General features: G+C 40.0%; 1 protein-coding gene across 3 annotated transcripts in view; it reads left to right on the plus strand.

The window, feature by feature from the left end:
* LATS2 (large tumor suppressor kinase 2) overlaps positions 1–22,123 on the plus strand; it is a 161,758-nt gene that overhangs the window by 133,986 nt on the left and 5,649 nt on the right. For 2 of the 3 annotated variants that reach the window (XM_010593942.3, XM_023553118.2), the window contains exons 6-8: positions 547–729; positions 6,501–6,607; positions 9,191–11,521. In XM_010593942.3, the coding sequence (XP_010592244.1) occupies positions 547–729; positions 6,501–6,607; positions 9,191–9,685 (785 nt within the window). In that variant the 3' untranslated portion in view covers positions 9,686–11,521. Of the gene's footprint in view, positions 1–546; positions 730–6,500; positions 6,608–9,190; positions 11,522–22,123 lie in introns of those variants that run through there. The other variant, XM_064275357.1, reaches the window with a different exon arrangement.

A 22,123-nucleotide genomic window follows, 5' to 3' on the forward strand; every position in this document is an offset into this window, starting at 1 on the left:
TCGGTGTGTAATTTAATGCCATTTCCTGTAGTTCTGCTATTTGGAAAAATCCAAAGCAGCTGGTCATTATCGTCCTTACTGCTCAGATTTTTGAAATAGCTATTTTAATGCCATAGCTCAGGCTTTTATTTTTAACTCAAAACTAATCCTAAATCATTTAACTCTTCTTTATTCTCATTTTATGGCATTTAAGTTATTTTTGTTCATATTTTTTAAATCCTCTTAAGTTTTTCCATGCTTTTCTTAAAATATGTTAAACAGGTACTAAGATATTTGGATATTGGCCTGACAGTTGCTAAGAAGGATGCCCTCACAGGTAGTTTAGCCTTTTTTATTGCCAGCTGAGCATACAATGGTCTCCTCTTGTTGCTTCAGCTGCTGTTTCTGCCCCGGTGCTGGTGTTTATTGTACAGCTTGTGTTTTAGGCCCCAGAAGAGCAGGTGCCCCCAAATACCTTTCTGCTTTAAGCTGTGGGTTTGCTGCACTGTTAAATAGTGAAGATTTTTGTTCACTCTCTCTTTTCACCACCCTGACTCCCGGGTGAAGGGAACCACGTCCGGCAAGATAGTATGGAGCCCAGCGACCTCTGGGATGACGTGTCTAACTGTCGCTGTGGAGACCGGCTGAAGACCCTAGAGCAGAGGGCGCGGAAGCAGCACCAGAGGTGCCTGGCACACTCCCTAGTGGGGACTCCGAATTACATCGCTCCGGAGGTGCTCCTTCGCAAAGGTGTGTGCCCACGATGTCTTCAGTGCTCACTGTCCTAAGTGCTCACAGCCCCCCTCCTGAGCTACAGCAGTCTTTAACCTCAAATCCAGGTAGCCAAGTGACCTCTGAGGTTCTCCCCAGCTCTGGCGTTCTAAGACTCTGATAGTCAAATGATGCTGTTGTACCCATGGAAACCTCATAACTCGTTTATTTCCTTAACAAACAAGTCTCTGTGTATCTGACTGCTGTCGTGGAATTGGTGGTTTCCAGGGGTGATAGAAAACATGCACGTAGGCCAGTCTCAGCTTGCTCTTGACTGTGGTCAGTAACGCAGCCTTTCCTCGTGAGGTGATGGGTTCACCATGGGATGAAAGCTTTCTGCCTGGAACTCAGGTAGACTGGGTTTGCTATTGGGAACAGTTATATATGATCGAAATAGCTCTCGGTCAAGGACAACTTCTCAATCTCCCTAAGCCTTTTATTTTCAGGCTCCAGGTTTACCTCTTCCTTACTTAGCTCCTAGCTGAGTTGTACCATCTCAGACCGATTATTGAGTCTGACACAAAACATACTCCAGTTCACCCCTGCTAGACCAGAGGTACTCTGAGGGTAAGATTGGTGCACAGTAGTGTGCATGAGTAGACTTTGTCTCCTGGATGGATGATCCATTCTATCCCATGTGATGTCTGGCCCAGTGATCACATGCACGGCCCAAAATCATGGTGGTTTGCCAGTCTGATTCTGTGTGATAAATCCAGGAATAGGAAGCCTCTCTTTTTATATGTATTGTTTCAAGGGTGTCTAAATGAATTATTTCTTTTGTAAGGATCAGCACAAAGCTGGTTGCTATGAGGCAGAGGTTATAGATCTCCCAAATGTCCAACTTTTCCAAGCGGCTGTACCACTCCATCATCCCTAACATCAACTACTTCCTCTCCACTCAGCATTCTCCCTCCCCTCTTTGGGTTCTCCAGGTCACTGCAATGTCTTCACAGAACTCATAAACCCTATAAAGGAAATGGCTCACGTGGTTGTGGAGGCTGGCAAGTCATGAGTCAGACGTAGGCTTCTCCCAACCCATGTGGCTGCAGGAGCTGATGAACCCAAACCGGCAGTTCAGACCACAGGCTGCTGGCTCACAAGGGTGTGGAAGCTGGCAAATCAGGTCACACAAAAGGGGCTGTGGAAGCTGGCAAATCAGGTCACACAAAAGGGGCTGTGGAAGCTGGCGAATCCCAGAATCGGCAGATTAGACAGCAGGCCTCTGGAGAGGTCAGTTGATCACAAACTAGATGTGAGACCCAGATGCAGAGAAAGAGAGCCTCGCCAAGACACATATATATCTCAGATGCAGGTCACACCTCAGGGAAGGGCAAACTTTAGTAAGGGTGGGGCTTGAGTCATGCCCTCCTGCAAGGCTTCAGCCCAAGACACACCTTACACCAATTCTGCCTCATCAACATGTAGAGGTCCGGATCCACAACACATAAAATGAAGGACAGCCACACAAAACTGGGAACCATGGCCTGGCCAAGTCAACATGTGACCCCAACCATTACAGGTTCCGGATACCTTTTTTGCATAGTCCCACTCAGTCATTGTGTGTGAGTCACAAAGACCATGGCTAGAAGGGCCATACTGAGCAATTCATGGCACTGCAGTGTCTTTGGAGCCAGCCAGACCTGGGTTCAAGTCCGTTGTTGTTGCTAGGTGCCCTTGAGTCAGTCCCAACTCATAGCTACCCTGCGTACAACAGAATGAAGCACCACCCAGTCCTGTGCCATCCTCAGAATCGTTGCTATTTTGAGTCCATTGTTGCAGCCATTGTGTCAGTCCATCTCATTGAAGGTCTTTCTCTTTTTTACTGACCCTTTACCAAACATGATGTCCTTCTCCAGGGACTGGTCCCTCCTGATAACATGTCGAAAGTATGTGAGATAAAGTCTTATTATCCTTGCTCCTAAGGAACATTCTGGCTGTACTTCTTACAACACAGATTTGTTCATTGTTCTGACAGTCCACGGTATATTCAGTATTCTTCGCAAAGGCATCAATTCTTCTTCTGTCTTCCTTATTCATTGTCCAGCTTTTGCATGCATACGAGGCGATTGACACCATGGCTTGGGTCAGGTGCACCTTAGTCCTCAAAGTGACATCTTTGCTTTTTAATACTTTAAAGAGGTCTTTTGATTTCTTGATGGCTGCTTCTATGGGTGTTGATTGTGGATTCAAGTAAAATGAAATCCTTGACAGCTTCGATTTTTTTTTTTCCTCCATTTATCACGATGTTACTTACTGTGAGGATTTTTGTTTTCTTTATGTTGAGGTGTAATCCATACTGAAGGCAGAGGTCTTTGATCTTCATCAGTAAGTGCTGCAAGTCCTGTTCACTTTCAGCAAGTAAGGTTGTATCATTTGCGTATCACAGGTCATTAATGAGTTTTCCTCCAATACTGAAGCCATGTTCTTCTCCATAGTCTAGCTTCTCAGATTATTTGCTCAGCATACAGATTGCGTAAGTATGGTAAAAGTACACAACGCTAACACACACCTTTTCTAATTTTAAACCATGCAGTATCCCCTTGTTCTGTTTGAATGACTGCCTCTTGGTCTATATGCAGTTTCCTCATGAGTACAATTAAGTGTTCTGGAATTCCCATTCTTCTCAGTGTTATCCATAATTTGTTATGATCCACATAGCTGAATGCTATGTGAATACACAGGTAAACATCATTCTGGTATTCTCTGCTTTCAGTCAAGATCCATCTGACATCAGCATTGATATCCCTCATTATACATCCAGCTTAAAATTCTGGCAGTTCCTTGTCCGTGTATTTTTGCATCTGTTTTTGGATTTTCTTCAGCAAAATTTACTTGTGTGATATTAATTGTATTATTTGATAATTTCCACATTCTGTTGGATCATATTTCTTTGGAATGGGCACAAACATGGATCTCTTTCAGTCAGTTGGCCAAATAGCTGTCTTCCAAATTTTTGGGCATAGACAAGTGAGCACTTCCAGCATTGCATCCATTTGTTGAAATATCTCGATTGATACCCTGTCAATTCCTGGAGACATGTTTTTTGCCAATGGTCTTCAGTGCAGCTTGGACTTCTTCCTTCAGTACTGTCGATTCTTGATCATTACCTCCTGAGATGGCTGAACGTCAGCCAATTCTTTTTGGTATAGTGGCTCTGTGTATTCCCTCCATCTTCATTTGATGGTTCCGGCATTGTTCATTGTTTTGCCCATAGAATCCTTTAATATTGCAACTCCAGGCTTGAATTTTTTCTTCAGTTCATTCAGCTTGAGAAGTGCTTTTGCTTTTCTAATTCCAGGTCTTTGCGTATTCCAGTATAATACTTTACTTTGTCCTCTTGAGCCTCACTTCGAAATCTTATGTTCAGCTCTTTTATTTCATCATTTCTTCATTCGCTTTAGCTACTCTGTGTTCCAGAGCAAGTTTCAGAGTCTCTTCTGACATCCTTTTTTGGTCTTTTCTTTCTTTCCTGTCTGTTTGATGACTTCTGCTTTCTTCATGTATGATGTCCTTGATGTCATCCCACAACTCGTCTGGTATCAATCATTAGTGTTCAGTGCATCGAATTTATTCTTGAAATGGTCTCTAAATTCACGTGGGATGTTCTCAAGTTGTACTTTGGCTCTCTTAGACTTATTTTAATTTTTATTGAGCTTCAACTTGAACTTACATTTGAGCAATTGATATTCTATTCTCTGTTGGTCCCTGGCCTTGTTCTAACTGATGATATTGAGCTTCCCCATTGTCTCTTTCCACAGATGTAGTCGATTTGGTTCTTGTATATTCCATCTGGTGAGGTTCATGTATATAGGCACTGTTTATGTTGTTGAAAAATGGTATGTGCAGTGAAGAAGTTGTTGGTCTTGCAAAATTCTGTTGTGTGATTTCCAGCATCGTTTCTATTACAAAGGCCATATTTTCGAACACTGAACCTTCTTTGTTTCCAACTTTGCATTCTAATCACCAGTAATTATCAATGCATTTTAATTACATGTTTGATCAATTTCAGACTGCAGAAGTTGGTAAAAATCTTCAATTTCTTCATCTTTGCTACTAGTGGTTGGTGTGTAAATTGAATAATAGTCAGGTTAACTGTTCTTCCATGTAGGCGTATGGGTATTATCCTAGCACTGACAGCATTTACTTCAGGATAGATCTTGAAAAGTTCACCATTACATTCATTGTCAAAAATGTTTCTGGGCTCGCTAATGCCTAAGATATTGATCTTTAAGCATTCTATTTCATTCTTGACAACTTCTAATTTCCCTAGACTCGTACTTCGTTTATTCCACATTCTAATTATCAATGGATGTTTGCAGCTATTTCTTCTCATTTTGAGTTGTGCCACATCAACAAATAAAGGTCCCAAAAGTTTTACTCTATCCACATCATTGAAGTCAACTCTACCTTGAGGAAACAGCTCTTTCTCAGTCATATTTTGAGTGCGTTCCAACCTGAGGAACTCATTTTCCGGCACTATATCACACAATATTCTGCTGCTATTCATAAGGTTTCACTGGTCAGTTTTTTTTAGAAGTTAATCACCAGGTCCTTCTTCCTGGTCTTAGTCTGGAAGCCCTGCTTAAACCTGCCCACCATAGGTGACTCTGCTGGTATTTGAAATGCTGGTGACATATCTTCCAGCATCACAGCAACACACAAACCACCACAGTATGACAAACTCAGAGATGAGTGATTGAAGACTAGGTTTTCTTTATTAGCTATGATAATCCAGGACAAGTTACTTAACCGCTTAGAGCCACGTTCTCTCATCTATAATAATAACTACTTTGAAAGGTGGTTGTGAATATTGACTTTGGTGGCCAGTATTGACTTTGGTGGCCAATATTGACTTTGGCTTCCCCTCCTCTCACAGGGGAAGGTTAGAGGTGCTGGGCTAAGAACAGCCCTTGCCTCTTCCCGCTCCCCCACTCTGGTCCCCCCTGGTCCCACTGTGTGTGCAGCAGCCAGAGGAACTGGTGATTGGATGCAGCTGGAGTTCTGCACCCTCATGTGCCCAACTGGGCTGGAATGAGGTGGAACAGAGGGTCTGAAGTAGCTAGCCTGGCACATCATAAGTGCTAGTTCATGCCTGAGCAAGGAATAGGAGACATCAAGATTGGAACATGATCCGGACTGGGATGTTGGGCTTTGAACAGAAAAGTGGGAGAAAATCAAAGACAAATGAACCTGCTCTGTAGCCTCCCTGAGGGTTGGCCCCAGCCACGTGGTCAGAACGTTGGCCCCAGCTACTGCTGGCAGTGAACTTTTTGAGGAAGGGCCTGGGTCTTCCTTAGTGCCTGGCACAGAGAGCCTGTTTTAGGTTAAGGGAATTTGTCCAGGTGCTCCTTTTACTAAAGCACTCATGTGTTTCCCAATCCATAGTCTTCTACTTCTTCCAAAACTGACTTAGTGAACGTATCCAGGAGCCCTCCATGACTGGCTTCACTCAACTTTTCGCAAATAATGATTTAAAATAAGAAAAGAAAAAGTGGCCGTAGGCCCACCTATGTGAACACTGCTAGCTCCTTGGTGTATGTCATTTCTTGCCGTCTCCTCTAAGCCCTACGTGCAGATAGATCATTTTTATGTAGATCTGTTTTCTTTTTAGCATACCATAACACATATGCTACCTTGACAGCTTTTCCACTTCATAGTAAATGAGTATTTTCTATACCTCATAAAGTTCATCTCTGAGGAGAATGGGTAAGTGCCAGGGTAGTAATGGAGTGAGCCTCTCTGTCTTGCAGGATATACTCAGCTGTGTGACTGGTGGAGTGTTGGGGTGATTCTCTTCGAGATGCTGGTAGGGCAGCCGCCCTTTTTAGCACCTACTCCCACAGAAACCCAACTAAAGGTAACTAAGAAAGAAACATCTGTCTGGTTGCAGAAAAGACAGTGGTTTTCTGATGAACCCCTTCCTTGGTGAACATTTGACCTCTTATTCTGAGTAGGGTAGGAATGTCACCTGTATGTAATAGAATTTTTAAAATATTATCATCTATTTCTTAAAAATTTATTTTGAAAAGTGAAGACATAAGAGTTAGAGCCAGTTTTAATAGACGTACGAGTACCTGAAATTTTTTTTAAGCTATTGGTTATCTGCCATCTTGATATTTCCAGGCAAGGACTGTGAACTGTTATTCTAGTTAGAAGCACTAAGGAATGGTGCAAATCATGATGCTGTAATATATTATTTAATATTCTGTGGTATTGTTTTTATGATTATATGGTGTTCCATTAAATATAAATATACCATAATTTAACCAGTCTCTTATAATAAGCCATTTAGATTGCTCCAGGTTTTTTTTCACCCTGAACATCTTCATATAGCTAAATCTTCATAATTATCCATGTTATTTACTCAAGAAAGGTTCCTAGAAGGAATTGCTAGGTCAAAGGCTGTGCACATTCTTAAGATTTTCAATGTTGCCAAATTATAGGCAGGTGATTGAGTGATTAATTCTTCTAGTATTTGGTCCAAATACCTACTGTTATGTTCACCAAGCCTCATCTCATTTCCTTGAGTTCCTCTATACCATGCCTAAGGAGCCTTGGTGGCACAGTGGTTAAGCATTTGTCTGCTAACTGAAAGGTCGGTGGTTCAAACAGACCAGACACTGCACAGGAAAAAGATGTGGCAGTCTGTTTCCATGAAGATTTACAGCCCTGGAAACCCTGTGGGGCAATTCTACACTGTCCTATAGAGTTGCTATGAGTCAGAATTGACCCAGCAACTAGTTTTTTGGTTTTATACCACGCCTACCTCCTTTCCCCCATGATCCCTCCCCCACCCCCACAAATGCATACCTAATTAAGCAGTCTAGTTTTAATACTATTATATACTCTACAACTTTTTCTTTAGAATCATTCACAAAAAGATTATGCAGCATTGAGGTTAAGCCCAATGCAGGGCTAGGATTTGGTTTTCAACCCCATCTTCTTGAACTTCCCCCAAAGGACCCACTTTCCCCTTACTCGTTATTTGTCACCTAGTAAAGTAGAATGTGTAGACAGCTTTTTCTCATTCCTCATTAAAGTGGCAGAATAAATATTCCTATCCTTCTCAAAAGCAGTGTTAACAACTGCTTAGGTTCAAACCATCCCTCCCACCCATACACCCACCAAATTCCATGCCTCACCCACTGTCCCTGCTCCCCCAGCAGTAGCCAGTTACACTGGCCTTGTTTGATCCCGATTCTAAGCATAAACATTGGAGAATTCCTGTAGGTTCACTTTTTCCCCGTAGACATTCTCTGAACATTCAATGGCTGGTTTGTGTGGCTGAGCACCATGACATGAGGCCAAGACCATAAGGCCAGTCAGCTGCATTTTTCCTCTCTGTGAAGTTGCAGTTTAAAAAAAAAAAAAGCAATTGGCCATCTCTCAGCCACAGTAAATCTTGAACTAGAGCTGTGGTGATTGTTCAACACAAACCCATTACCATAGCTAAATAAACAACTCAGAGCGATCAGTACCTTCATTTTTGTAGAAAGCACAAAATTATTTTGCTAAACAATGTTTCTGATAGAAGAAAATCAGTATCTTTGTGTCTATATTTGGCTTTATCATCCTGTGCCTCAGACTGTGAACCATCTACCAAGAGTAGAGTGACTTTTTTTTCCTAAATTTTATTTAATTTGTTGAGACTATACACGTAGCAAAACATACACCAATTTAACAGCTTCTTCATGTACAATTTGATGACATTGCTTACATTCTTCCAGTTGTGCAACCATTCTCACCCTCCTTTTCAGAGTTGCTCCCCTCTCATTAACATAAATCCACTGCTCCCTAAGGTTCCTATCTAATCTTCCAAGTTGCTGTTGTCAGTTTGATCCCATATAGATAGTTCTTAAAAGAGCATAATGCTCAAGGCAGACTTTTTTTTTTTTTTCTTTTTTACCAGTTAAGCTAAACTGTTGTTTGGTTTTAAGAAGACTTGAGGGAATATTTTTGGTTTAAGGTTTAAAGATTAAGGTTTTAAGATTATCAGGGCATAGTTCCAGCGGTTCATTCACCCTCCATGGCTTCAGAAAGCCTGGAGTCCATGAGAATTTGAAATTCTGTTCTTCATTTTCCCTCTTTTGATTAGGATTCTTCTACAGAATCTTTGATCAAAATGTTCAGTAATGATAGCCAGGCACCATCCAGTTCTTCTGGTCTCATGGCAAAGGAGGCAGTTGTTCATGGAGGCATTAGCTACACATTCTTTGTCTTCCTCCTATTACTGTCCTTCCTCTGTTGCCCTAGGTGAATGGAGAGACTTTTTATAGCTTCTCAAATTAACAACTGCTGCTTCTAAGTCTGTTCTAACTCTTCTTCCATTAGGAAACTAAGATTACCTAAAGTTAACATGTCATCACATAGAGGCCCATAACCACCCTGGGTTGGCCCTGCACATGCAGAGGCGCTCAGGCGTCGTTCTCTGTCCCTCTAGGTGATAAATTGGGAGAGCACACTCCACATCCCGGCCCAGGTCAAGCTGAGCCCTGAGGCCCGGGACCTCATCACCAGGCTGTGCTGTGCTGCTGATAGCCGGCTGGGCAGGGCTGGGGCCGACGAGCTCAAGGCCCACCCGTTCTTCAGTGCCATCGACTTCTCCAGCGACATCCGTAAGCAGCCCGCGCCCTATGTGCCCAAGATCAGCCATCCCATGGACACCTCCAACTTCGACCCCGTGGATGAGGAAGGCCCGTGGGACAAGACCAGCGAAGACAGTACCAAGGCATGGGACACGCTCACCTCTGCCAACAACAAACACCCTGAGCACGCCTTCTATGAGTTCACCTTCCGAAGGTTCTTTGATGACAATGGCTACCCCTTCCGATGCCCCAAACCTTCAGGAGCAGAAGCCAAGCTGTCTGAGAGTGCAGATGGAGAAAATGCAGGTGTCGGGGACCAGACTGAGGGCTGCCAACCTGTGTACGTGTAGACGCCTCTCATCCCCAGAAGCCACTTCCTCGTGTGTGCACCTGGAACATGACTGCTGGGAAGGTTGTGAGTTAGTCCATTCATGCTACATGTGAATTCTGGTCTTCAACAACAGAGAACCAACCAAATCAAAATTTCCGAAGACTTAGCCTGGCAGATCTTCATCGTAGATCTGGTTGATAGGCGTCGTCACCATTACCTTTGAATTGGCTTTTAAGGACCTTCACCACATAAAAACAATATTTTTTGAAACTTAGTATAGTTTAAAAGAGCACTTATTTTGTTTATATCCATTTTTTCTTACTAAATTATAGGGATTAACTTTGACAAATCATGCTGCTGTTACTTTCTACATTTGTATTTTATCCATAGCTCTTATTCACATTTAGGAAAAGATAAAAACTGAAGAACATGTGATAAAATCTCTGTGCAATAATTTAAAAACAAAACGACAAAAAAAGATATCACTGCTCTGATGTTACTGATACCATTTTATTCACACAATGGTTTTTATTTTATATTTTTTCCCACATTTCAAAATTGTGATGTAATGTTAAAGACTGCTTTTTGTTTGCTTTTTGCATACTCGAGTACAGTAGAAAGTGTGAGCAAGATGATTTTGTGGCTGTGGTTTCAGATGTCTGGTGTGTGGAGAATGCTGCATGAACAGGGTTTTTCTATTATAAAATTACCGTATCTTGCCATTCACAGCAGGTCCTGTGAATACGTTTTTATTGAGCATCTTTAAGTGAGGTGTTCTAGACAGTGTGTTGATAATGTATTGTGTGGGTGATTTCCTTGCTATGATTGTATCCCTTATTGTTTTGTTTAAAAATCCAGATGTGTATGAGAAGCGATTTTTTTGTGTGTCTTGGGGTATGATTGGATTCTTTGGGGAGTTAAACATCTATCACATACTAAAACTGTATACATCAAAAGGGATTTATTTAGTGATGCCAAAAATGTTTAATTACGGAACTGTGTCCATTTCTCTAGTCAGTATACTCTTCATTTTTGGGGATAGCCGATGTGTAGAATTCTATAGCTGTTCCCGAACTGCTTTGTTTTTTCACCAGCAGACTGCCCATATTGAAAGGTTAAAGTCAAAGGTATCCACCTGTTGTCCTAAGCAGCTGAGGTGTTACCACAAAGCGATTTAGTCATCTTTTGTTTCCTTCACGTTCTTTGGTGTGCTTTGAAGCATCGGATCTTAACTTTTATTTTTAAAATACATTTTTCCAATCTTTGTAAAAAAGCAAGGATTACTCAAAGTGACATTGGAATATGAAAATGATTAAGCCATATGTATTTTCTTAGAAGTATAGGTGTGTATATATATATATATATAACTACATAAACACAAAATATTCCGTATTTCAAATTAGTATGAATCCTATTTAAAGTGATTTATATTTGAGTACAAAGTTCAATTTTTCTTGCTTTTTAAAAAATCTGATGCATCGTATTTTTCATTATGTTATTCCACATAATTTTCCTTGAAGTTTATTGTGTAATGTATCCATTATTTAGTACATATCTAGGCAGCAACAGTTACAAATTTATCAATGTCTAAACTAAAAAAAAAAAAAAAAGATTCCTGTGTACTTGTTTACATTTGTATGAATGGCATATTCTGAAGTCTGCTGTGCTTGTACGTGACTGTCAGCATTTTCGCTATTTTATAGTAATGCCGTTTTGTTATTTACAGCGCTCTGACATACTTTCATGTGGTAGGTTCTTTCTCAGGAACTCAATTTAACTATTATTTATTGATATACCATTGCCTTTGAAGAGCTTCTGTTGGCACAATTTATTATTAAAATTTTGAATCCAAATACTTCAGTCGGTGTCGTGTTTTTGGGGGGATTTTTAAGTTCTTGCTTTTGTTGGCATGTTGTAACTCCCACCAGCTGTCCAGTAATTCATACATAGCAGGGGTTGTCAACTGCTGAAGGAGCCACCGTGGCAAGAGGGGAGGGGAGAAGAGCCTCTCCAGACATGGTTCTGTCAGACGAAGGCCCTGGGGTGTGGGAAAAACAGGCTTTCATGTCCGACACACAAAGGCCAGATCAGACTGTGGTTCTGCGACCCAGTCTGTCTTATGTAAAATGGAGACAAAACATACCTCATTAGTCATTAATGTTGAATGGATTAAATAGGATATCACATACGGTAGTCCCCCTTATCCACAGGGGGATACGTTCCACGACTTCCCATGGATGCCTAAAACCAAGGATAGTACCAAATCCTATAGATACTATGATTTGTCCTATACATACATACCTAAGATAAGGCTTAGTTTATAAATTAGGCACAGTAAGAGATTAACAACAATGACTAATAATTAAATAGAACATTTATAACAATATATTGTAAGAAAAGTTATGTGAATGATGGAGCAGGACAGCATGAGATTTCATCGTACTACCTACTCACTTGACATTTTCCAACTGCGATTGACAAGGGTAACCAAAACTGAGAAAAGTGAAACTGCAGATAAGGGGGGTGGAGGCTACCGTATGTACACCAAACCAAACCCCTTGCAGTCAAGTCAATTCTGACTCCTAACGATCCTATAGGATAGAGCAGAACTGCCCCATAGGGTTTCCAAGGAGCGGTTGGTAGATTCAAACTATTGATCTTTTGGTTGACAGCTGAGCTCTTAACCACTGCACCACAAGGGCTCCAGTGTACACTTAGTGGGTGGGTGATAAAATGCATTATAAATAAAAGCTAATTTCTCTGCAGGAGAAAATTAAACTGACAGTGTGAGTGCAGTGCCTCCACCTTTGCCTTAAAATGGGTGGTGGTATTAAGAAATTCAGAAAAAATAAGTTTGTTTTACTTTGGGTTAGTGTTTCGTATAGGTACAGGCACATGGTTTAAAAATCAAAATGAACAAAGGGATATACCAAAAAACATCTCCTATTACCCTTGGAGCCCTGGTGGTGCAGTGGTTAAGAGCTGCTGCGGCTGTTAACCAAAAGGTTGGCAGTTTGAGTCCACCAGCCACTCCTTGGAAACCCTGTGGGGCAGTTCTCTGTCCTATAGGGTCACAGTGAGTCAGAATCAACTTGACAGCAGCAGATTTCGTTTGGTTTGGATTATTCCATTACCCAGCCATTCATCTCTTCACAGACAACAAATGATATTGGAAATGAAGAATCTATGCATACATAGTAGAAGAAAGAATACATATATACATAATTTTTCCCCCCTTTTATACAAATGGGAGAGTATTCATGTTTTTCTGTATCTTTTTTCTTCACTTAGTGTACCATGGCCATCTGTATATCAGCACATAAAGAAATTCTTCATTCTTTACTACTACTGCATAGTATCCCATTGTGAGGATGTTTCATAATCAAGCCAGACCCATATTGATAGGCATTTCAGTTGTTTCTGATTTTTGGCTATTATAAGCAGTGTTGGAATAAATAACCTCCTACAACCATTTTGTTCATAAAATAAAACCAAACCCGTTGGTGTTGAGTCAATTCTAACTCACAGAGACCCTATTGAACAGAGTAGAACTGCCCCATAGAACTTCCAAGGAGCACCTGGTAGATTTGAACTACCAACCTTTTGGTTAGCAGCAGTAGCACAAGTAAATATGTAGGGTAGACTTGTACAGGTGAAATTGCTATGTCAGAAGGCAAGTATTTACAACTTTTAAAAACATTGCCAAATTGCCCTGCGTAGGTGTTGGGAGGCACTCCTCCATGGTTCGCTACACATTTTGCGAGGTATGCCAAGAGTACAGGCCCTGACCACTCTACTTGGGCCATTTCTCAAAGTTGCCTTTGCCAGGAACAACCTTGAAGGATGAGGTAATGTTTCTCTGTGTCCCTGGCCAAAGAGCAAATATGCTTACTACTTGCTATCAAACAGGTCGATGTCCCCAAGCTCAGAGTTCCTCAGTTGCTGCGGAAGCCCGCTGTACATCCAGCAAACACCTGGGCCTTTTATGTTGTCCCTGCCGTACTTGGGACAACATAAAAGGCCCAGATGTTTGCTGCTGTACTTGGGGGCAAAAGGAAGATACAAACATGCTAATGCTTATTTGCTTACTGTGCTGTAGTAAAGTCCTGTATCTCAGATTCAAGAGTTTCTTGTCTTCCAGCATCCCTGAAAGAGTAACATAACTTACTAGTTTGTAAATAAGGTAAAATCAGAGATTAGTCCTTGCAGTGAATATTGTGCCAATGTATGCTCCCAATAGCACTACATGGGAATATTTATCTACAGCCTTGTCAATCACACAATATATTAACCTTTATGATCTTCCTCCATTGACTAAGTAAAAAAATAGTATCTTGATATCTTGATGTGATTTTACTTCTTATTCCTCTTATTTTGAAAGAAGCTAAGAATCTTCACATATGCTTAATATCCATCTGAATTTCTTTAAAGTATTTTAATGATGTAGCTGAGACAATTTTTAGAGTAATGATCCTAATTTTGCACATTATTTTGTGTGTTACTGCCTAAGGCCTGCCTTAGGGAATCCCAAAAGATTTCCATTCATCTCTTCCTGCTCAGCCCAAGTGAACTATTTAATTGGGCCAATGGCTAGATAATATACTGAGAACAGAAAATTCTTCAGTGGTTTTGACAGATTTCCTTGGAAGATGAATACTCTGCTCAGAGCATCACTAGGGCACAGCCAGGCCAGGCTTCAACATATTTGTGGCTGTTGTTGGATGTGATTGGAGCCTGTCACTGGGAGAAGTAACACATTACATGCCTTCCAAGTTTCATTGTTCACCTTGCATGTTTTGTGTTCTTTGCTAAATCTACATGCAGTTCATGAAGACAAAAACATCAGCCAGCATGATGCATTTCCCCTGAATCTCCTGTGAGCTAAACTTTTTCAGTTACAATTTTTTAAATGGAGTTCATTCTATTTCCTCCAGATATGATGTATTCATCAAGTTAAAATCCTCAATAAGTACTTAACTAATTTTTTATTTCCAGTGGCAAAATTCAGCATCACCAAAAAGTTCTTTGCTATTAAATTCGTATTTTTAAGTAGTAGTACTATGTAAGCATTGTTAACCAACCATTATATCCCTTTCCAGCAATGAAGATCTTTTTCCTTAGCAAGGGAATTTTCCATTTCCAAAAGTGGCAGCCTGAGTTTAATGGTCAAAATGAGCTATTCACCTTAAAAAGGAAGAAAACTCTTATTACTACTGGACACTGGAATGAAAATACATGTGTCCTATTATTAAGGAAAGAAATTCAGCTTGGATTGACTACATGAGGTTCAAACATTCCACTGAAACAGGTCATTAGAAATGATGGTTATTTTTTCTATGAACTAGGCAGTGTTGATGGGCTCACTCTCTCTCCGATCCCTTTGTCATGTGGAAAAACTGAGTAAGACACACTCTGGACTTCACAATCACCTAACTGGGAAAGTTGAAAGAAAAAACAAGGCAGGAGCTCATGGTTATATAGATCTGCCTGTGCCTGGGTGAGTGTCTCAATTACCTAGTGCTGCCATAACAGCAATACCACACAAGTGGGTGACTTGAAAGAACAGGAATTTTTTTTCTCAGAGCTATGGAGACTAAAAGTCTAAATCAGGGTCTTGGCCAAGTCAATTCCTTCTACGAGTTTCTCTCCTGGTTCCTGTTGTCCACCAGCAATTCTTGGCATTTCTTATTGTTCCTTTGCTTGTAGTCCTAACGTGGTATCTGTCTTCCTCCTTTGTGTGTCTCTGTATCTGATGTGCTCTTTTTATAACTCAGACGTTAATAGGCTTGAGACCCAACCTCCTTGGGTATTGCCTAATTAACATAACAAAGAAAACCCCTATTTCCAAGCAGGGTGATATATATGGGTACATGGGTCAAGGTTTCAACATATATTTGGGAGGAGCACAATGCACTGTGTAACGTTCTGCCCTTTGGTCCCCCAAATTCATGTTCTTCCCACCTGCATAATACATTCATCCTATCACATCATCCCCAGAAACCTTAACCTATTCCAGCATCAACTCTAAGTCCAAAATCTTATCTTGTCAATCATCTAAATCAAGTATGGGAGAGGCTCTGAGTGTGTTCCATCCTAGGGCAAACTGTAGTACAATATCACAACCAGGATATTGACATAGGTAGAGTCAAGATACAGTTCTATCACCACAGGGATTCCTCATGTTGCCCTTTTATAGTCACACCCATCCACCCCCCCTTACCCCCTGTTTAACTCCTGGAAATCACTAATCTGTTCTCCATTTCTATAAATGTGTCATTTCAAGAATGTTATATAAACGGGATCATACAGTACACAACCTTTGGGAGCTGACTTTTTCACTCCACATAATTCTCTGTAGATTCATCCAGATTGCGTGTTATTAATAGTCCATTCTCTTTATTGCTGAGTAGTATTCCATGATATGTGAAGAGTTCGTAGCTGGATTTGGGATAAGTTCATAGAAAACTAAGCAAGTGAAAAAAATTATTAACTCCAGGAAAATCTAAAGGTTGTGCAGAAAAATAAAAGTAATTATAGCTTACTATATGGTTCATTTAGGAATAGTAATAATAGTCATAATAATAAAACACTAAATTTTGATTTCACTAAATTATGGCCTTTATTAGGAAGACAGGGGAACAGAAAAGGCATGCATGTGTAGTAGGGACACGGGGCTTAAAAAAGAGCTAAACTCCCATATTCCATAGGAAAAAAAAAAATGCAGGGAAATAATGAGATCATGCCTAAGATAGAAAATACAAGCGTGCTATTTAGATACAAATCCTTTGTCAGATGTATGTATTGAGAATATCTTCTGCCATTTTCTTAATGGCATCTTTTAAAGACCAGAAGCTTTTAATTTTAGTGGAGCCCAATTATTTATTTCTTTTACGGTTAGTGCATTTCTGCATTCTATTTAAGAAATCTTTGCCTACTTTAAGGTCATGGAGAAATTCTTCTGTGTTTTCTTCTAATCTTCAAATCTAAAATCCATCTTAACTGTTTTTGGTGGTTAGTGATTTTTGCTAAAGTGTACATGTCTTACTCTCCACTGAATTCCCATTACCTAGCACACAGTAGGCATTCAAATTTTTTTGTTAACTTTAGAGCAAGGGCTATGTGTTACACCCATTTGTTTTCTCCCCAAACCATCGCCATCAGCCAGTGCCTAACACAATGCTCTACAAACAATAATCCTCAATAAATAGGTCCCCAAAGAAGCCAAGAATAAACGCCACAGCTGGGTTTCTTCATGTACCTGGGGAGCCAGGGCAAAGCTGTGGTGTGCCCCACCCAGACCTGACAGGTGCTGTTCTTCCAATGCAGAGAAAGAGGCTCATCCTGGCCGCTCTGGAGAAGACCAGAAAGCACATGGGATGTGGGAGTAAAGACCTGGCGCTGTTCTCCAGCAATCTCTTAAACACTGCTCACAGCTTTGTTTTGAAGGCTCTGAATTCTGAATTTTAAAGACTGATTAGCTGTAAACTGAGGCTGTTTCTTCCTGGGAAACTTTTTTTTTTAGTGATTTATTTTTGCTGTTGTTGAGAATATACACAGCAGAACATACACCAATTGAGTAATTTCTACATGTACAATTTGGTGACATTGATTAGTTTTCAAGTTGTCCAACCATTCTCACCCTCCTTTCCCAAGTTGTTCCTCCACCATTAACATAATCTCACTGCCCCCTAAATTTCCTGACTAATCTTTCAAGTTTCTGTTGTCAATTTAATTCCACATAGATCCTAAAAGAACACAAAGACTCAAGGCTGACATTTTCTACGAGTTAAGCTAAACTACTGTTTGGTTTTAAGAAGATTTCAGGGGATATTTTTGGTTTAAGGTTTAAAGATTATCACAGGGCAATAGTTTTAGGGATTCATCCAGCCTCCATGGCTCCAGAAATATTGGAATCTAAGAGAATTTAAAATTCTGTTCTGCCTTTTCCCCCTTTTGATCAGGTTCTTCTATAGAATCTTAGATCAAAACGTTCAGTAATGGTAGCTGGGCACCACCCAGTTCTCCTGGTCTCATGGCAAAAGGGTTCGATAGTTGTTCATGGAGCCAATTAGCCACACATTCAGTTTCCTCCTAGTCCTGACTCTTCTTCCACTTTTGCTCCAGGTAAATAAAGACCAATTGTTGTACCTTGAATGGCTGCTTACAAGCTTTTAAGACCCCAGGCACTACACAACGGACTAGGAAATAGATGAGAAGCACAAAACATAGTATTAGGCCAATTAACCTGGATGCCACATCAAACCATGACCCTAAACCTCCAAACCGAGGAACCAAATCCTGTGAGGAGTATGGTTGTACATAATCAGCCTCAACAGCTACTCTTTTTCTTTTTTTTTTGGTCATTCAACTTTTTACAGGTGTACAACTTATTGACAGCAATTACATTAATCAGCTATGTGACCCTACCCTTAATCAATGCGATTTTCCCATCACCGTAAACTGAAACGATCAGCGAAAAAGAGGAAGACCTTTAACAAGATGGATTGACACAGTGGCTGCAATGATGGGCTTGAGCATAGCAACAATTGTGAGGATGGTGCAGGACAGGGCTAGTGTTTCCTTCTGTTGTGCATAGGGTCGCTATGAGTTGAACTGACTCAACGGCAATGGGTTATAATGTCTTCAATTTCCATTCATATTGTAGCATGTATCAAGACTTCATTTCTCTTACTGGCTGAGTAGGATTCCATTGTGTGTATGTACCACATTTTGTTTATTCATCTGTTGATGGGACTTTAGGTTATTTCCACCTTTTGGCTATTGTGAATAGTGCTAGAATGAACATTGTTGTACAAGTATCTGTTTAAGTCTCTGCTTTCAAATCTTTTGGGTATATACCTAGGAGTGGAATTGCTGGGTTATATGTGGAGCTCTGGTGGCACAGTGGTGAAGAACTATGACTGTTAAGCAAAAGGCCAGCAGTTGCAATCCACCAGTTGATCCTTGGAAACCCTATCAGGCAGTCAGACTGGAAGGCAAAGGGTTTGGTTTTGGTTACAGTAGTTCTAAGGATCCCTGGTGGCACAGTGGCTAAAGCATTTAGCTGCTAACCAAAAGGTCAGCAGTTCAAACCCACCAGCAGCTCTGTGGGAGACAGATGTGGCAGTCTGCTTCCGTAAAGATTTACAGCCTTGGAAACCCTATGGGGCACTCTATCCTATAGGGTCACTATGAGTTGAAATCAACTTGACGGCAGTGGATTTAGTGTTTAGTTTTTACAGTACTTCCACTTTTAGTTTTTTTGAGGAACCATCACACTGTTTTCCGCAGCTGTATCATTTTTGCATTCCCGCCAGCAATAAATAAGGGTTCTAATTTCCCCACATCCTGGCCAGCATTTGTTATTTCCTCAGGGATTTTTGGTTTTTTATTTTTAATCTTAGCCATCCTAGGGGAAGTGAAATGGTATGTCACTGTGGTTTTCCTTTGATCTCTCTGATGGCTAATAACACTGAGCATGCGTTCATGTGTTTGGTGGTCATTTGAATGTACTCTTTGATGAAATGTCTATTCAAGTCTTTTGCCCATATTATGATTGGGTTTTTTGTGTTTTTGTTAAGTTGTAGAAGTCTTATATATATTTTGGTTATTAGATTCTTACTGGATGTCTTAGTTGTCTAGTGCTGCTATGACAAATACCACAAGTTCTTTAAGAAACAGAAATACATTTTCTCACAGTTAGGAAGCTAGAAGTCCTAATTCATGGTGCAGACTCTCAGGAAAGCTTTCTCTGTCAGTTCTGGAGGAGGGTGCTTGTCTTTTCTGAGCTGCTACTCCTGGGTGATCTTCGTGTGGCTTGGCACCTCTCTTCCCCCAACTCTGCCCTCTTTCTTGCTTGTTTAATCTCTTTTATTCTCAAAAGAGATTGACTCAAGATACACCCTAATCTTGCCTCATTAACATAACAAACAACCTAATCCTCATTAACATGATCTAATCCTGTCTCATTAACATAAAGAGAATAGGATTTACAGTATATCACAAAATGGAAGACAACCATAAATACTGGGAATCATGATGAGCCAAGTTGACACATATTTGGGGGGAACAATTCAATCTATGACATTGGATACATGATTTCTGAAGATACACTCTCAGTTGGTACAGTTGGTAGCTTGTCTTTTCACTTTTTTGGTAAAGTATTTTGGTGAACAAAAGTTTTTAATTTTTATGAGGTCCCATTTATTTATTTTGTCTTTTGCTGTTTGTGCTTTTGTTATTATATTAGATAATCTCTTGTTAAACGCTAGGCCCAACAGTGCTGCCCCTGCTTTTTCTTCTAAGAATTTTATGGTTTTAGTTTTCACCTTTAGGTCTGTAATGCATTTTGAATTTGTTTTTGTGTATTGTGTGAGGAATGTATCTTGTTTCATTTTTCTGCATGGGGAAATCCAATTTTCCCAACATCACTTATTGAAGTTACTCTTTTCCTCTTTGAATGGACTTAGTGCCCTTCTCCAAAAATCAGTTGATCATAGATGCGTGGGTTTATTTCTGGGCTCTCAATTCTATTCCATTGCTCTCTATGTCTGTTGTTACACCAGTACCAGGCAATTTTGATTGTCGTAGCTGCATAATATGCTTAAAAATCGTGAAGTATGAGCCCTCATGCTTAGTCTTTCTCTTTCAACATTGCTTTAGCTATTTGGGGCCTCTTGCCTTTCCATATAAATTTAAGGATTGGTTTTTTTCATTTCTGTAAAGAAGGCTTTTGGGGTTTTGATCAGGATTGCATTGAATTTATAGATTGCCTTGAGTAGTATTGACATCTTAATATTAAGTCTTCCAATCCATGGACATGGGACATCTTTCCATTTATTTAAGTCTTCTTTAATCTCTTTCAACACTGTCTTATAATTTTCATTGTACAAGTCTTTCACATGGCTGGTGAAATTTATTTCTAGGTATTTATTTTATTCTCTTAGATGCTATTGTAAATGGAATTGTTTCCCTAATTTCTATTTCAGATTTCTCAATGCTGCTGGGTAGAAACCCAACTGATTTTTGTTTGTTGACCATGTACCCTCAACTTCACTAAATTTTTCCATTAGCTCTAGAAGGTTTCGTGTAGACTCTTTGGGATTTCCTACATACAGGATCATGTCATCCACAAACTGGGTTAATTTTACTTCTTCTTTTCCAATCTGTATAATTTTTATTTCTTTTTCTTGTCTTATTGCTCTGGCTAGGACTTCTAATACAATATTGAATAGAAGTGTGAGAGTGGGCACCCTTGTATTGTTCCCCATTTCAAGGGGAAATCTTTCAGTCTTTCTCCATTCAGTGTAGTATTGGCCATTGGCTTTTCGTATATGCCCTGAATCATACTGAGGAACTTTCATTCTATTCCAATCTTATTGAGGGTTTTCATCAAGGGAGGGTATTCAGTTTTATCAAATACTTTTTCTAGAGGTGATCATATGGTTCTTTTCCTTTGTTCTGTTGATGTGGTGTATTAGTTGATTGATTTTCTAATGCTGAACCATTCTTGCGTTCCTGGAATAAATTCCACTTGGTCACGGTGTATGATTCTTTTAACATGCTGTTGAATTCTGTTTGCTAGTGTTTTATTTAGGATTTTTGCATCTATATTAATAACGGATATTGACCTGTGGTTTTCTATTCTTGTGATGCCTTTGTCTGGTTTTGGTATCAAGGTTATGTTTGTTTCATAGAATGAATTAGGGATTATTCTTTCCTTCTCTACCTTTCGGTAGAGGTTAAAGAGGATTGAGGTCCATTCTTCGTAAACATTTGGTAGAACTCCCCAGTGAAGCCATCTGGTGCAGGACTTTTTTTTTCTTTTCTAATTTCATTTATTTTGTTGTCGCTGAGAATATACACAGCAAAACACACCAATTCAAAGTTTCTACATGTACAATTTTGTGACATTGATTACTATTCTTCAAGTCTTCCAACCATTCTCATGCTCATTTTCTGAATTGTTCCTCCCTCATTAACATACATTTACTGCCCCCTATGGTTCTTATCTAATCTTTCGAATTGCTGTTGTAAATTTGATCCCATATAGATGGTCCATAAAAGAACGTAATGCTCAATGCAGGCATTCTTTACTAGTTAAGCTATATTATTATTGGGCTTTAAGATGACTTCAGGGGATATTTTTGGTGTAAGGTTTAAAGTTGATCTCAGGGCAATAGTTTCAGTGCTTCATCCACCCCCCATGGCTCTAGAAACTCTGGAGTCCATGAGAATTTGAAATTATTTTCTGCATTTTCCTCATTTTGATCGGGATTCATCTATGAAATCTTTGATCAAAATGTTCAGTAGTGGTAGCTGGACACCATCCAAATCTGGCCTCATGGCAAAGGAGGCAGTTGTGGAGGCAATTAACCACACATTTCATATCTTCCTCCTATTCCTATTCCTGACTGTCCTTCCTCTGTTGCTCAAGATCAATTGTTGAGCATTAAAT

The sequence above is a fragment of the Loxodonta africana genome, chromosome 23 (genome assembly GCF_030014295.1).
Source record: "Loxodonta africana isolate mLoxAfr1 chromosome 23, mLoxAfr1.hap2, whole genome shotgun sequence".
Lineage (NCBI taxonomy): Eukaryota > Metazoa > Chordata > Mammalia > Proboscidea > Elephantidae > Loxodonta > Loxodonta africana.